The sequence below is a fragment of the Sinocyclocheilus anshuiensis genome, unplaced genomic scaffold (assembly GCF_001515605.1).
Source record: "Sinocyclocheilus anshuiensis isolate Anshui unplaced genomic scaffold, SAMN03320099.WGS_v1.1 scaffold457, whole genome shotgun sequence".
Taxonomy (NCBI): Eukaryota; Metazoa; Chordata; class Actinopteri; order Cypriniformes; family Cyprinidae; genus Sinocyclocheilus; species Sinocyclocheilus anshuiensis.
In genome coordinates, this window is record NW_015537939.1 from 3,459,986 (window position 1) to 3,477,897 (window position 17,912).

Sequence of the window (17,912 nt, forward strand, 5' to 3'; positions counted from 1 at the left end):
AAATACAACTTAACCACTGATTTCTAGTCGTGTCCTCTTTTGGAAGGCCAAACAAAGTAGTTTCGCTTTCCCAACGAAACAGCGTCACACACCGTGGCCTTGAGTGAGCGGCGGCCTAGAGTATGCAGAGGCCGGCTTGAGTGAGCAGAGGCGGGCGGGCTTGAGAACAGCGTGGCCGGCGGATTCGACGAAGGAGCGGCCGACGGGCGTGCGGCAACCACATGTGACGACCCCGGGCTGGTCCCCGCTTTGTACACGGTGAAAGCCGATCCGGCGATCCACAGCGCGAAGTTGATAAAGCTCAAAAGAACAGCATTTATTTGAAACAGACATTTTTAAAATACAATAAAAAATTTTTTTACATAATTGTCTTTTAAAGTCACTTTTGATACATTTAATGCACCCTTGCTGAAAACAAGTATTAAATTCCTACAAAAAAAAAAAATATATATATATATCATACTGACCCCAAACTCCATAGAAACCACATAGGAATGGTGTTGGACCAATGAAAATTCAGTATGGGCAGTGCTAAACATCACAGCCGAGTGACTGAAAAAATATTTGTCAATAAATGCCATAATGTCTGTGCAGATCAAAAACTCCTGGTTAGTACATGGTGTATCTCATATTGAATTTTATATTTTTTCAGTTCCACATTTCTTAGACCTAATATCAGCGTTTAGGTTCAATACATAAACTTCAGAGTCACACAAATATCAAATATCAGTGAAAACATTCTAACTGCTTGTGACCGTCCCTCGCTCCCTTTCTACCCAATTGCATTTCTGAATGTAAATGCAATGCAGTTTTTGCATGTCAACACCATTAACCTCTGACCCCTTGACCCTTGCATGTGTACGGCTGTGCACGGCCTTGTATTTACCCAGCTCTTCTCTGTTTACAGGGGGTTTCTCCCAACACCGTCACGGAGACTTTAAGTGCTAATAGCCCAGAAGTCAATAGCCTCCAGCCTGGAGATCTATTTGACGTTGAGCTGTCCAAAATAGACAGCAGTCTGGGCATTAGTGTCACGGTACTGTTCGGAAAGGTTTCCGCTCTCTCTTTTTTCTCCTTTGACTTACTTTTTGTGTGCGTGTGTTGTTTTTGTGCCCATAGCCCTCACTCCTTTTTGAAGCTCCTCGCTTGGCTTCAGTTTTGGGAAAGTACATTTGGCTCTTTGCATGCAGATTTTTACAGGCATTTGAATTGGCTCCTTCACTAACGGTAAAACCGAAACACAGTAGGTAGAGCAAAATGCAGAAACACTCACGACCAAAACAATATGCCACATTTACAGTTGTATTGTGTTCATAACAGAGAAGCACTAATGCCTGCATGGATTTGCATTCGCTTGTCTGCGGTGTGATTTTTTCAGTGATCTTTTTTCAAATTTATGATCATGTGGTGATATGTAGACCTTGTGATTTTATGATTAAATTTTTTTTTTAATTCAGTATTTCAGAATACTGCAATGAAATGCATTAATCGTCAACTCAAGAAATCAAGTGGTTTGCTTTGTAAGGATGGGTGTTGCTGATTTTATTAGATGGTTCAATCTAGTTCAATCGTCATCATTTGAAAATGGTTCACTCATAATCTAGAAATTATATAATGAGCATGTCCAATTGATTTCTTAATACACGCATAGACTCAAAACACAGAGCACAGGCATTATTTCCCATGATGCCTTTCTTTATGGGTATGTTAACATGTTTGTCTGTCTCAGGGCGGATCAAACACAACAGTGTGGCATGGAGGGATATACGTCAAAGGTGTCATTCCTAAAGGAGCAGCTGAGCTGGATGGGAGGATAAAGAAAGGTAAAAAGAAATTATATGTACAGTTTTGAGTATACATCATTGTTGTACTGAATGTAATTTATGCAGATTTTACTTAAAAAATAAGACAGTTTATACATAAAAATATATATTTTATTTTATTTTTTACATTTGACAGAAATAATGCATAAATGCATTAAAAAATTAATAAATGCATACAAATTAATAAATGCATAAATTCTTAAATAAATAAATCTGTATGGTGCTACAAAATAGGCTATATTTTATTTTTTTCCAAGAATAATAATGAAATGAAATGAAATATAATATAATTAATATAATATAATATAATCTTGTTTTATTGAAGTTTTCACGTTTTTGGCTTTTGACTCTTGCTTTCAGTGTATATTATATAATATATAATTTATATTAAAAAATGCAAGATTAATATCCCACAACCCTAAGTAGGACAAACAGTTTAATTTAAGTAATATAATATAATATAAAATTTATAGTGCTGTCAAACGATTAATTGTGATTAATCACATCCAAAATAAAAGTTTTTGTTTACATAATATGTGTGTGTACTGTGTATATTTATTATGTGTATATATAAATACACACACATGCAGTATATATCTTGAAAATATTTACATGTATATACATTTATATATATATATATTTTATAATATATATATATATATATTTAATATATAAACATAACATTTTTCTTAAATATATACATGCATGTGTTTGTATTTATATATACATAATAAATATACACAGTATACACACATATATTATGTAAAGAAAAACTGTTATTTTGGATGTGATTAATCGTTTGCCAGCACTAATAATTAATTTTTTAAAATGCGATATTAATATCCCACAACTCTACGTAGGACAAGCAGTTCGGACAGTGGATGGATAGTAATATAATATAGTGTAATATATAAATTACATAATAATTTTTCGTAATTTGGGGGATAAAATAAATTTTTTTTCCTTCAACAGATTCCCAATTATAAAATTACAATTCTGTAAGCCTGAGTGTTGATTTTGTCATGCAGGTGATCGTGTGGTGGCTGTGAATGGGAAGAGTCTTGAAGGAGCGACTCACAAACAGGCTGTAGAGATGCTGAGAGACACTGGACAGGTGAGAACTCTGGGTCTGAGGCTGCACTGCGCCCCCTAGAGGACTGTGCTTCTCTGAAAACTAACCGTGTTTTTGAAAAATAATTCCCACTCTCTAGGTGGTGCATCTGTTGATGGAGAAAGGTCAGCCCCCAAAAGACAGTATCCATGTCCCTCTGACCCCACAAGGCACTTCTGAACCTCAGAACGCAGCCGCAGAGGAGCCGCCACCACCACCTCCAAAGAAAGCAGAATACAGCTTCATTACTCCAGGTGTGAGATGGAATCGACACACTTGTTGATGAACATATGAAAATGTGCTAGAGGTTAAACATGTGGGCTGGTTTTTGAACTTTGGAAGAGTAAATCGATGTCCTCTTTCTTGTTTACCCCCTGTAGAAAACACATTTGAGGTGGGTTTGCTGAAGAACACGTCCGGTCTGGGCTTCAGTTTCAGCCGTGAGGAGAACGTTCCCGGAAAGCCTGTGGGCTCCAGCATGGTCCGGGTCAAGAAGCTGTTTCCAGGGCAGCCAGCAGCTGAGAGTGGCCGCATCGAAGTGGGCGACGTCATTCTACGTGTCAATCAGACGTCACTCAAAGGACTGTCACAACATGTGCGTTAACCCTTTATTTACTACATTCTAAAACAAAATATGTAAATAGCATTATTAAAATGTCTTTTGTTCTTTGTTGTGTTGTCAGGAGGTGATCTCTGCTCTGAGGGGCACAGGACAGGAGGTGACCCTTCACTTGTGTAGACCTGCACCAGGGGTCTTACCTGAGATGGACCCTGCCATTAAAGTAAGCATAATATTCTGCTTGGTTTTCACTCAAGAATATCAGGAAAAGACATAATGCAAATTACAGCTACACATATTCCATGATAAAAGAAGTGCCAGCACAAAAGACAGATTATTTTGAGTCTTGTTTTATTGAGTCTAATTTATTTTGGGTCCCTTTATTTTATTGTGTTTTTTATGTTAATGAGTGTTTTGTTTTATTTAGGGTTAGGGTTTTGTTGTATTTGGAGTCTTATTTTGAGTATTTAATTTTTTATTAAATTGTACTAAATTTGAGTTTTATTATTTATTTTAGTTTATTGAGTATATTGTTTTATTTATTTATTTATTGCATTTTTGTTTATTATTAATATTGGTTTATTTAGCTTTTTTATTTTATTTTGAGTCTTACCTTATTTTGTGTATTTCATTTTGTTTTATTTTTATTAAACTGAGTTTATTTGTTTGTTTATTTAGTGTTTTTTTATTTATTTATTTTAATTAGTATTTAGGGTTATTGTTGTATTTAATTAAAATTTGTATTTTATTTTGAGTATTTCATTTTATTTATTTATTTTTGAGTTTTATCTTTTATCTTGAGTTGTACTGAGTTTAGAGATCTATTTTGTGTCTTTTTCTTTTATTTTGAGTCTTATTTTGTTTTGATGTTTTGTTTTATGGAGTTTCATTACATTTTATTATTATTTTTATTTATTTTTTTATTTTTTAATTAGTATTTAGGGTTAGGGTTTTGTTGTATTTGAATTTTAGTATTTACATTTCATTAAAACAGTTTTTTTTTCATTTTAATTTTTTTTGCTATCTCAGTAGCTCTCCAGTGGTCCACCTCAGTTTTTACATGAACAGCCTACCTGTTTTGGGACATTTCACATCTTTAAAATAAAATCTAAAATTGACCATCCACAGACTCCCGTACCCTCTCCACGAAAGGAACCCCGTCCCAAGCCCCAGCCTGATGCCAAGACGAGCTCCCCGCCTCAGACGGAGCGCCCTCGTGCAGTGGGTCCTGTGGAAGAGGCTCTGGAGAGGCTGATGGTGAAGTCGCCCAGTCGCAGGGACAGTTACAGCGACAGCACAGACAACGACGAGCTGGAGGAGGCCTTCAGCCCCGCCAACCTGGAGCAGGCCAGTCAAGCCTGGGACCGGAGTGTCTACCAGACCCCCATGGGAAGACTCCCATACGAGGCCGATATAGACGACACCATACGATCGGCTTATTACTCACCCAGACAGTCCATGTCTAGACCGGATGTCAGCAGAAGGTCAGAAATGTATTTTTTAAGCATAAGACAACTTTTTTTTTTTGTTAATATGTGTTTGCATGTAAGATCCTCTAATAACTTGGCTTTATCAGTGTAAACAAGTCTTTTAGAAGTAAACACTGTTCTTGCATAAGCAGACTTGGTTGTTTCATTGGGCCCAGGTTACAGAGTTCAGGTGTGACTGCACTAATTCTCTCCGCTGGGAGTGTTTTGCTCAGTCTGTGTCATGTGACTGTGCAGCAGTGAAACACTTGTTTGCACTGCTGAGTGCAGTGTGATAGAGATCTGTGGCTTCTTTTGACTGAAGTTTGCTTTGACTTATTTTTTTCTGAGCAGACATGAAAATAATAAATTGACAGAAACAGGTCGATATGTTGTATTAACCTATTAGTCTGTAAGAACTGCTAGTTTCCAGTATTTCCAAGTTTTTATTTTTTTGTTTCATTTCAATGTCAATCTCAAAGCATTTTATTTATTTTTTTCTTTTGTCTTTAACTTAACATTATTTTTTTTTTATGTTTTGTTTCTTAGTTTCAAGGCCGATCGCATGGAGCACTTAATTTTCTTAATTTTCTTTCTTTCTTTTTAACTTTTAATTTAATGTCAGTTTTTTTATCATTTTTTTTGTTTCAGTTAGCATTTTGGTTTCAGTCAACATTAATCTCATAAAGCATTTTTTTTTTTTCATTTTTAATTTAATTGTTTTTTTCACATTTTATTAATTTTTTTTTTTTTTAGTTTAAATATCAATGTCAAAGCATTTTATTTCACTTCTTTTATTTAACTTTTTTCAGTTTTTTTTGTTTCATAGTTTCAGTTCTGATCTCATAAAGCATTTAATTTCATTTTAATTTAATTTTAATTTAACTTCTTAAAAAGAAGTTAAAGTTAAATGTTTCTTAGCTCTTTCAGTTTTCTTTTTCGGGTTCTTAGTTTCAATGTCGATCTTATTAAGCATTATATAATTATTTTAATTTTAATATTTTAATTTAATCTCAAATTAAATTACAAGAAAAAATTAAAACAATAAAAAATGTCGGAATCTAGAAAATGCAATATAATAAAATTATGAAAAAATATATTGATATTCCTTCTTTTAGATGGAGCACCTCACATTTTCTCAATATATGTCAGAGAATGCATGTTAATTAATTATGTTCCATTTCCTGTCTGTGTCCTCCAGTGATTTAGACAGCTCTGCAGTTCGTATGTCATCTTCTCCAGCCCTGCCTGAGATTGGGATCCTGAGCCCCAGTCCAGACCCTCTTCCTCCACCGCTGCCAAACCCGGTTAACCTCTGTCTACAAGATCACGGCCAGGAGGAAGAGTTCATCCCTGTGAGTGACCGTTAGCTCGACAAAAGCTTGATTTGTGTGTGTTATTTAATCCAAATGATCTTCTTTTGACAATTTCTAGTGGAATATCTTGTGTCTCTTGAAGATCTTCTCTGCTGTGATAAAGACAGGAATGTTTGTCGTTTTAGGAGGTGGAGCTGAAGGTTTCTCTGGTGAAGTCTGATAAAGGAAGTTTAGGTTTCACTCTCACCAGAGGGAACGACAACAATTGCTACATCCATGACATTATCCAGGACCCTGCTAAAGGAGACGGCCGACTGCGACCAGGGGACCGCATGATAATGGTACAGCATCGCCAATGGGTCTTTCCTGTTGCTTTGCAGAACTATTTGAAAACTTGATGTAGCTAGTTAAAGAAAGTCATATTTATTAATTTATTTGTTTATGTATTTATACATGCATACATACATAGGAAACAATACATCAACAGAAAAAAAAAATGTTTCATGTGGACTATCTCAATTTTCTTTTTAAATTTTCAACTTCTACCAATAGATTTTGGGTTGGTAGGATTTTAGGTGTTTGAAAGTAATCTCTTGTGCTCACCAATGCTGCATTTATTTGTTCAAACATTCTGTAAAAACAGTAACATTGTGAAATATAATTACAATTGATAACTGTTTTCTAGTTTGAAGAACATTTATTTAAAATTGAAATCTTTTGTAACATAAAAAAATCCGTTTACTGTCACTTTTGATCAATTTAATGTATTAATTTATTTCTAAAAAAAAAGTATTTAAAAAATTTGAATGATAGTGTATATTTTTAATTTTTTTATTTAATGCTGGTCATAGGCAGGTAGCAGTATTTTAGTATTAGCATTGACATGTTATTACAGTTTTTATTAATATTTTTAAAATTGTTTTTTTTTGTATGTTCTTTTTTCATGTTAATTTTAGTTACATTTTTAGTAATTCAATTAGTAATTTATTTATTTTTTTTTCCAAATATGTCTATATAGTTTTTATTTACTTTTTTATTTTCCATCAAGTTAAACTAAATGACAAAAGAAAAAAAAATCTAAAAATAAATAAAACATTTTAATTTAATAATTCAGTATTTCAATTTTTTATTTTTGTTTTTATTTTATTTCAGTTAACATTGATTTTGTTTCAGATAATTATATTTTTAAATGGTTTGTAGTTTTAGTTTACTATAATAACCATGGCAGGTAGTATATAAAACCTTGGGATTTTAGAGAGCATTGTATTGGACAAATATTTTCATACTCACCTGAAAACAAGACTTATCAATACTTTTATCAATCCATTTTCTTGTTGATATGTTTCTTAAGGTTTAATTTTGTAGGCCTTTATCAATACACTACCATATAAAACTAACACGTGGACAAAAAGCTGCAAAACATTTTAATCGTATTTTACACATTGTAATGCATCTTCACTCATCTACCTCTGTTTATAGGTGAATAACACAGATGTGTCCGGCATGAATCACACCGAGGTGGTCAACCTGGTGCGTGCCGCCCCCAAAGTCGTAGACCTCGTGGTGGGCCGCATCCTCGAACCTCCCAAACCACCAATAGAGGCCCACCTCCTTCCCGACATCACGTTTCAGTGCCACGACGAGTCCTTAGGTAATGGAAACATCAACGTATATGGTAACCGATCCTCTTTACCACTCAATGCCTTCGGTCTTCTCAGAAATACCCAGAATCCTGCTGGGCGAGTGGATTCTGCAGCATTCGACCGATTTGTGTGGTGCATTAGTTTTATCTGACTGTCAGAGGTCAACGGGGCTTTACCGGGTCACACAAAAACACAGATATCCATCAGAATAAACACAGCCCACCTGCGTTTCACTGGAAAAATGAGCTCATGGGGTTAGACAACACACCAGATAAGGGTGTCAGGTTTCAGCCCTCTGACAAAAAAGCAAAAGAAAGAAAAACAGAAGGTGGCGTTAGGGTTAGCGCAGCTAAGTGTTTGTTTTCTGGGCGTCTCTTGCAGGGCTTGTTCTCGATGGAGGAAGTGACAGTGGGTTGGGCGTGCTGTACGTAAAGGACATCATCCCAGGATCCGGAGCCGCTGTGGAAGGCAGCTTGAGACACTTGGATATCATACATTACATCAACGGCGCTCCGACAAAGGATCTGACCTTGATTGAGAGCCGCAGACTCCTGCAGCTGTCACTGAGGAATCTGAGTCTCAAAGCCACCAGGTGAGTTACTCGCTTCACCTTGACGAAAAACACTTCGAAGATCCATCCATATTACTTTCAGGTGTTGGAAAGATACTTATGTGATGATATGTGTAACACTTCTGGACGGATGCCACTATCTAACTCTATTTCCGTAGGGATGGGAAGCCTGTTTTTCCGGGTGAGGAGCAGATTTCATTACTAAACAATAACGTCAGTCCTAAAGTCTCACAGAGTATGAACGGTGAGTGTATAAACTAGTAGTAACTGCACATTTTTATCAAAATTGAATCACTGTTCTGTAGTTTGGGGTCAGTTGGATTTTATTGTTGACGTGTTTGAAAGAAGTCTCTTACGCTCACCAAGGCTGTATTTATTTGATTAAAAATGCAGTAAAAACAGTAATATTGTGAAATATTATTTCATTTTAAAATAACTGTGTTCTATTTGAATATGTTTTAAAATGTAATTTATTCCTGCAATGCAAAGCTGAATTTTCTGCATCATTATTCCAGTAACTCTTCAGTGTCACATGATTCGAAACAGACTTGAGACATTCTTTAGAAACATTTTTATATCATCATCGATATTGAAAACAGTTGTGGAAACCATGATTTTTGTTCAGGATTGTTTAAATAAAAAGTTTAAAAGCTCGCATATATTTAAAATAGAAAACATAAATGTCTTTAATGTCACTTTTGATCTATTTAATGCATCCTTGCTGAATAAAAGTGATAATTTCCTTTTTAAAAAAAAAGTCATAATTACTATGCTCAGATTCCGAGACAAATTGTGAAGACTAATATCAAAACTAAAATAAAAGGCAATAAATTTCAAGCAGTTAAAGACATTATAAATGTAATGTTTCCATTGACTTACACTGATGTAATCTTGATATAATGTAGGGCTGTCAAAAAAAAAATCGAATTTCGAATATTTGTCGAATTTTGCATTTGAATGTTTTTCTTAGCCAGTTGAACCCACTAGATGCGGCGCTGCTACTTTGTTCATTAAAATATTGCGGGGAAAAAAGAACATCAATACGGAGATGATGTTGTTTACGTCAAAACCGAAACCAAACCGTTCACACAGAACACATATTTATCACATTTTCTAGAGGGACATCTATCACTGTTACACTCGCGTCTCGCACAAGAGAGCCGCATGTTTAGAAAGACGTGTAAAATGAATGTAAGTTCAACTTTTTAAAAACATATCTCGAGACTTTATGGCGGTTTTTCCCCATCCTACTGCATCTCAAGTTTTTAAATGAAGAAAGTACTCTTTGTGATTGGTTTTCGGTCCTTTGTATTAAACTATACATACATGCATGATTCTGTTTTGTTTCTAATTGTTTAAGCAACTTTAATTATATAAGGTTCATAAACATTATTTTAAACATTATGCACTTTTTTCAAAGATAGTTGTGTTATTTTATTATGCTTTGAAGAAACGTGCATAATATTTTGCTTGATGCGCCCTCTTGTGGCCTCAGGAGAGAAGCCAAAAGCTTTTCTTCACCCTAACTGAAATTCTGCGTTTTAAATTCGAATATTGATAATATTTAAGTACAAAATTCTAATTTAGTTTTTCAGCCATTTTTGACAGCCCTAGTATAATGTAACCGTCAGTGAAGATGTCATCATAATATTTGCATGCTGAATTCTGATTTGCTTTCTTGCTTGCATATTTGCATACTGAATTCTCATTGGTCATTTACGGTTTAAAACAGGAAATGCTAAGCTAGTTGTTATATTATATTATATTATATTATATTAGCTATATAGCTAATGTCACCCCTTAACTATGGTAAAATCACTGTAAGGCGTGATCCAGTGCATATTGCTTTAATTAATGGTATCAGTTGTTTACTTTTCTTGTGATTTGATGGCATTCTGATGCTCTGGTTAGCAGCGCTGTTACTCTTCTGGCTGTAAGCTGAGTAAAATACACAGTGGCCTCATTTCTCTCTTTGTATCATAGGTTATTTCCATAGCAACGATCGTAATGAATTGGAGGCCCTCTCCGGTATCTGTCCCGCTGAGGTAAGGACCTGTAGAACTTCTGGTAAACTATTACCTAATATTGATCGGTGCTGCTCTGGCTAAATATTTTATCACTAAATACACCGACTTCAGAAACAGAAACTTCTCAGGCTTGATATCATCGTATGGGTGCTGCTGTTCTGTGGCATGTGAGACGGGACACAAAGGGTCTGAAATTTAAACTGAGGCAGGTCACACAGACAGGTCAGATTTCTGCAGTCTGTTAGTTACAAGAGGAACGGGTGAGAGGAATTTGAGTCGATTTTTAGGAAACACCGCAGCAGACGGCACACGTTGAGGCTTGTTCTGTCTTTGAATTGATTGTAATTGCTAATGGGATTTCATTGTCAACTTAACACCAATTTATCCTCATCTCATTCACATTCTGCGTTCTTTATTTCACTCTTTTCTGGACTAATGTGTTTACAGGAGCAGATTGTGAAGCTGCAGTTGGAGAAGCCGCCAGCAGGAGGCCTGGGCTTTTCTGTGATTGGTGGAGAGAGGGGTATTTTTGTGAAGTCCATCACCCCTGGAGGCATCGCAGACACCGCGGGCACATTGCAAGTTGGCGATCGTTTACTGAAGGTCAGTAACCAGTGTTTTTTGGAAAAATGCAATATGTTGTTGTTTAAGTTCTGAAAGCTAATTCTGTGGTTGCGTTTATGTGCAGGTGAATGAGGATCTGATGATCGGTGTGTCTCACTCTAAAGCCGTCACCACCATCCGTAAAGCTAAAGGCTTGGTGCACCTCATCGTCTCCCGTCCTCCTGACCAAATGCCCAACACGTACCTGGGCTTTCTGCCTCTCAAATCCAACGGTGTGAATGGCAACAATGGTACGGCCAACAATTTCATGTTAATTCATATTTATATTGTATATTTAAAAAATAAAAAATATAAATATACATGTTAAAAATACATTTTAAAAAGTATTTTAGTAGATATAAAAAATATATCTACTAAATATATGTATATTTTAAATTAAAATATTATTTAAATAATTTTCAGTATTAAAATATTTAATTATATAAATATTTTTATTTTTATTTAACAAAAATAGTTCTTTAAATTATAAATAGAAAACATAACATTTATTTTAAACAATTGTTATAATTTGTGTCAAAACGTATAATATAATACTATTTTTTGTATTTTTATTGCATAAAAAAAGAATAATATTTTACAAAAATAATTTACAAAAAAGTCTTACAAAAATCTGTTTCAGATGTGAGTGAGGACAGCGGTGTGAAGACAAAAATCCAGACGCCATCAGAGCAAAGCAAGACCAACCCACCTCCCCTCCCTCCAATAGGTACAGTAAAGTAAATAGTATCATTGAGATACTATTATAGTTTTTATTAAAATGTTTAATTAGTTTAGTTTAGTTCAATTCTATCATGTATTAATAAAATATTATTATTATTATTATTATTATTATTATTTGTAATTGTAATATTTTGGTGCATTACATTTTTAACATAATACATTTATTCAACATTAATAAAATACAAAAATAAAAACATTTAATGTATTTTATTTTATTTTAAGAAAATATATTGCATGTATATATTTTCCATTTTAGTAATGAATGTGTGTTATCAATTTTGTTTTCATTTGTATTCCTTTTTTATTTCTGTTTCTATTCATTTTATTTATTTTTTATTTAGTAAATATTTTTAAGTATATTTTATTTAAGTTATTTTAGTTTTTTGTGTGTATTTTTAGTAAGTATATTTTAGTAATTTCACTTAATGTTTATTTTATTTCAAGTAAAGTAAAATGTTTTTGGTAGCACTTTATTTTATAGTTCTGTTCCATGTATATATCATATACTTATTATATCAGTTACAATAACTGGGTAATAACCAGGTACTACCCCTGAACCTACCTCTAAACCTAACCTTAACCCCTGTAGTTACCTTATACTGCCAGTTGCTTCTTGGTTAAGTACACTGTAAGTACACATACTGTAAAATAAAGTGTAACCATGTTTGTTTTTATGATTTTTGTTACCTATAATAACCCCACATGACACATCATTCTCGCAGATGTCTCATCTGAATGTCACCTGCAGATGTGAAAGTGGAGTATTTACATGATCATGACTGTGTGTGTTTGTGTTCTAGACTATGACACTGGCTCTCTAGAGAAAGGGAAGGGAACAGAAGGAAGTGGTGACCTATCAGAGGACACAGACTGTGACGGCTCGTCTCTGCCGGAAGACTCCCCAGAGGTACAGCCATCTGTAATCAAACTTTGAATATCAGCAGTTTTACAGCAGACAAACTGATCTGATAACAATGGACTTTGAGGTGATTGTATTGACTTGTAAAACAATGCATCTGCTTGTCTGAACTATATGCTATGTTCTTCTGTCTTCAGACGTCTCGGAAGGCTGAGTGGAAGGAAGAAAATATTGATGTTCCACTGAACGACAGGTGAGGAAAACAGTTCTGCAATTTTCAAGTAATTTCACATCTGCAGCTTGCATGTTTTTGTTCAGCTTATATTTTAAACTTCAGTTCATATTCCTATTTATCAACATGCAAGTCAACGAGGGTTAAATCTAGCAGGTTTGTTCTGATCAGATCTCCCTCTCTTCTTAGTGCCCTGCGGTCATCGTCGGGTCAGCCGGATGAGGATGAGATCACATGGGGGAGTGATGAGCTGCCGATAGAGAACATCAACTCTAAATTTACTGAAGGTCAGTCTGCTGTTGAAACCACTCTGTTTCTCATAGAGAAATGGACCATTTTCTGATTGTACTTCATTACGAATGGGTTGTGAAGCCCAGATCTTATTCATTGAATTGGTTTGTCTCATTGTAAATGTTATGCATGTTATTTTGTCTCTCTGTTTCTCAGATGGACCCATTGTCACTGAAGAAGAGTTGACGTCTCTGCCGCTGGTTAAAGTGGTTCCTGACGGTCATTATACATCTGCTAACCTCAACACTATGGTCCTTATGATGAGAGGCCTGCTGGAACAGAAAGTTCCTCTGCAAGAGTTTGAGGTACAGAAAATGTTTCATTGTACTATATATGTATCGACAAAGTCTATTCTTTGATCTTGGAACATTTTCTTCAGTCACAAGAAATTATAAAACCCCCTTAAATTACTTCATGCATATTTGAACATTTTTATGTGCACGTTTAATACTACATACATTTATTTTTTAAATTAATACTTCTTTTAACAAAGATGCATTACATTGATCAGAAGTGACAGTAAAGACATTTATAATGTTACAAAAGATTCATATTTCAAATGTTGTTCTTTTGAACTTTCTATTCATCAAAGAATTCTGAAAAAAGTATTTTCATAATATTAAGTAGCACAACTGTTTTCAACTTTGAGAAGAATAAGAAATGTTTCTTGAGCAGCAGATCAGCATATTAGAATGATTTCTGAAGGATCATGTGACACTGAAGACTGGAGTAATGATGCTGAAAATTCAGCTTTGCATCACAGGAATAAATTACATTTAAAATAAATATTACAATAGAAAATTGTTATTTTAAATTATTATAATATTTCACAATATCGCTGTTTTTACTGTATTTTTGATCAAATAAATGCAGCCTTGATGAGCATTAGAGACTTATTTCAAGCACATTTAAATAATATTGCTGATCCCAAACTTTATTTTATTTTATTTTACTGGCATGAATATAGCCTTTGATGCTAATATGGATATAAAAAATAAATTTTAATATGCATATTGTTTTCTTTCAAAGAACCTGCAGAATTTGCGCCCCTTGGATGAATGTCTGATTGGTCAAACCAAAGAGAACAAGAAGAAAAACCGATACAAGAATATTGTTCCATGTGAGTTAGGAAAAACATTGATGTATAAACAATACATGTTTCTCTGACCTTTTTATTTATTCATTTCCATAAATGATTTCGGCTATTTTCCTGTTGATCTCTGTGAAGCTGCCTTGACAATCTGTATTATATAAAGCGCTACAGAAATAAAGGTGACTTGACTGTTAATTCTCTGTCATGATTCAGTCGACACAACCAGGGTCATGTTGGGGAAGGATGGTGGCTACATCAATGCCAACTTCATCAAGATGCCTGTGAAAGACGAGAACTTCCTGTACATCGCGTGCCAGGGGCCACTGCCCACCACGCTGGGGGACTTCTGGCAGATGGTTTGGGAGCAGAAGTCCAACGTGATTGCCATGATGACACAGGAAGTGGAGGGGGGGAAGGTGAAATGTCAGAGGTACTGGCCCGACACACCTCGCTCGCCCGCGATGGTGGACGACCGGCTGCAGATCACACTGGTCAAAGATCAGCACCTGGACAACTTCGTCATCCGCCTCATAGAGGTCAAAGACATCCAGGTGAGAGGCACTTTGTGTATATATTCATATCTTTATCAATACACTTACACGTATATGCATAGATGTTTAAATCTGCATGTACATCTTTCTCTTGCAGACTAATGAGATCCAGAGGGTCACTCATCTGAACTACACAGGCTGGCCTGATCATGGAACCCCAACTCAACCAGAACAGCTCCTGACATTCATTTCCTACATGAGACACATCCACCAATCAGGGCCCATCATCACCCACTGCAGTGCAGGGATTGGCCGATCAGGGACGCTGATCTGCATAGATGTGGTTCTTGGCCTCATCAGCAAAGATGTAGATGTAAGTGTCATATATATATATGGTTTATTCTTTGAACAGTTAACTTGAATTTTATATTTGTAATGTTTTGTGCAAAGATGCAGATGGAAGTGTCATATATAAGATTATTCTTTGAACAGCTAACTTGAATTTTATATTTGTAATGTACAAAACATTACAAATATAAAATTCAACTTAACTGTTCAAAGAATAAACTTATATATGACACTTACATCTAGGCATGGGCCGGTATGAGATTTTGACTGTATGATAACCTTAAGCAAAAATATCACGGTTTCACGGTATCACGGTATTGTCGTTACAGCTCTAAAATGTGTTATTTATAAATTACTGGGTAAAAAAAAACACACTTTTTTTTCCGCCGAACACAATATATTTTGTTTTTGAGCAACATAAAGAATATTAGGAACAGTAGAATTTGTTTATTTTTTCTTTGAGATACGGCGTTTCCTTGGTTACCGCTGTAAACAAAGCAGCACTAAACACTGCATGATATAATGAATGTTATACAACAGTTCGTTCTGGTTCTCAAATCTGATTGGTTGAGAACCGTGAGATATTGTACCGGTATCGCTACAGGAACGCCTTTTCACAATTTTGTATCACTCCTTTTGTTCTAGCCGGGTCTATGTTTTTTTTTCAATTATTCACTGAGCTGATCGTAGAGTGCGTTAGTTAATATAAGAAGAAACGTCTAGCTTCGCGCTCTCTCTCTCATTTGGATGCACGTCTTGCCGCATTGTTTCTCTCTTATAACCTCATTATTTCTCACTAATAACCTAACTGAAGCAGCACATGCCCTTGATACGAATTCTAAAAGTGACGTATGTTTAACTGTCAACTTGAGCTTTGAATCCGTGTCGGAAGGAAGTAGTTCCGCACAAAAGAGGGTTTTATTAGGCACTCCGTTGTTTCTTGTTTAATTACACACATGTTCCGTCGAACTGTTGTATAAACGCAATATCACTCTCGTACTTGAGCGATACCGGCTCTATATCAGCGGCTGTGATTGCCTCGTGCCTCTGGCCTAATCACAGCCATGCTGATATAGAGCCGGTATCGCTCTCGTACTCGAGTGATATTGCTCATGTATAAATAATAATTGAAGTTAAATGGCAAAAGTACATGAAATGGATGAAAATGCTTAAAGCACCTTTAAGCACAATAATCTAATGATAAACAAATTATATAACACATACATTATTAGCTAATGCGATTATGACCATTACATATAACTTCCATATGTTCTCCTCTTTTCCTCTCGTTAGTTTGACATATCAGATGTGGTGCGTACCATGAGACTCCAGAGGCAAGGCATGGTGCAGACAGAGGTAACCGCTTCATAATGAATGATGCCTTTAAATGAAGTTTCATTCTGCTGTGTTTTTGTGTGTAACGTTTGCTGTTTTTCCTCTCCAGGAACAATACATTTTCTGCTACCAGGTCATCTTGTATGTGCTCAGATGTCTGCAGGCGGAAGAGCAACTCTCAGGATAAAGCGTGGAGCCCACTGCCTTCCTGCTCTCCTGACAGGCTCGAGAGATCAGCTGAAATACCAGCGGCTCCAGTCATCACTGTGTTCAGAAGCAGTTTCTTCATATTCCTATCAGGGGCTTTGACCTCGTCAGAACACATTTGTCTTAAGATGTTTTGGACGTCAGTGACGTGTACAATCCTTGCAGAATTTTGTCTATTCTTATGGCTTACATTCTTGACCATTGGCTGCTACTTCTTTAAAACCATTTCTTTTATAATTTATCATTTTTTGGTAAAAAACAGTTTTTATAGATTCCTTAAAGATTACGGATCAAATAAATAAGAAATGAATTCATATTTTTTGTGGTACAAAATTCTTCTTGTGCATTTTAAATGAAATGATGCTGGAAATGTTGCCTTGACAGAATATGAGACAGTATTTGCTTTGTAAATCTTTTAGAAATCGGTGCCAGTGGTAATCGGCAAAATTTAAAGTGTTATATTTAGTGTGATATTTATCTCATGAAATCTGTTGATATGTTTTAAAGCTGTTACATACTGGACAATTTGCAATTTGTAAATAAAAGAATATCATGCCTTTATGGTTTTCCCTAATCATTGTGTTTTTGACATTTCTGTTAGTGTGAAAAAAAAATTAAGTGGCAGTTAATTGAGTTATTTGGATGCAGTCGGGTTTTCTAGGTTTAACAGACATTGTCTATTAATTTCTCCCAGTTACAAAAAAGTGTCTTTTTTTTATTTTTTTTTATTTTTTTTTTTATACATATTGGGACTATTAAGCATCAGCATGTATAGTTGTATCAATTGTTATGATTAGGGTACAGTTGATTGTATTTTCCCCTTCCATTTGTTTTCCTCAGAAACATATAATATACTAGTTATTTAAATCAGAGGCTGCAGAAACTCATAACTAATCCAACCAGCGGCAAAACAACAGACAATATGTGACCCTGGACCAATTTTGTGAAAATGAGAGATATATATTATCTGAAAGCTGAATAAATAAGCTTTCCATTGATGTATGGTTTGTTAGGATATGATATTTGAAAACATGGAATCTGAGGGTGCAAAAAAATCTAAATATTGAGAAAATCGCTTTTAAAGTTGTCCAAATGAAGTTTTTAGCAATGCATATTACAAATCAAAAATTAAGATATTTATGGTAGGAAATTTACAAAATATCTTCATGGAACATGATCTTTACTTAAAGGGGTCA

General features: G+C 34.9%; 1 protein-coding gene across 1 annotated transcript in view; it reads left to right on the forward strand.

The window, feature by feature from the left end:
• The window catches only part of LOC107662716 (tyrosine-protein phosphatase non-receptor type 13-like), a 91,252-nt gene extending 73,976 nt beyond the window's left edge, over positions 1-17,276 (forward strand). Inside the window, 25 exon segments of the mRNA XM_016452797.1 lie at positions 908-1,036; positions 1,730-1,823; positions 2,852-2,937; positions 3,035-3,188; positions 3,315-3,529; positions 3,618-3,716; positions 4,622-4,977; positions 6,161-6,314; positions 6,461-6,616; positions 7,755-7,926; positions 8,300-8,510; positions 8,648-8,733; positions 10,473-10,534; positions 10,964-11,119; positions 11,205-11,370; positions 11,760-11,846; positions 12,661-12,767; positions 12,917-12,972; positions 13,141-13,238; positions 13,399-13,547; positions 14,272-14,362; positions 14,549-14,886; positions 14,984-15,199; positions 16,468-16,530; positions 16,619-17,276. Of these exon segments, the coding sequence (XP_016308283.1) occupies positions 908-1,036; positions 1,730-1,823; positions 2,852-2,937; positions 3,035-3,188; positions 3,315-3,529; positions 3,618-3,716; positions 4,622-4,977; positions 6,161-6,314; positions 6,461-6,616; positions 7,755-7,926; positions 8,300-8,510; positions 8,648-8,733; positions 10,473-10,534; positions 10,964-11,119; positions 11,205-11,370; positions 11,760-11,846; positions 12,661-12,767; positions 12,917-12,972; positions 13,141-13,238; positions 13,399-13,547; positions 14,272-14,362; positions 14,549-14,886; positions 14,984-15,199; positions 16,468-16,530; positions 16,619-16,696 (3,579 nt within the window). The 3' untranslated portion in view covers positions 16,697-17,276.
• The last annotated feature ends 636 nt before the right edge of the window (positions 17,277-17,912 follow it).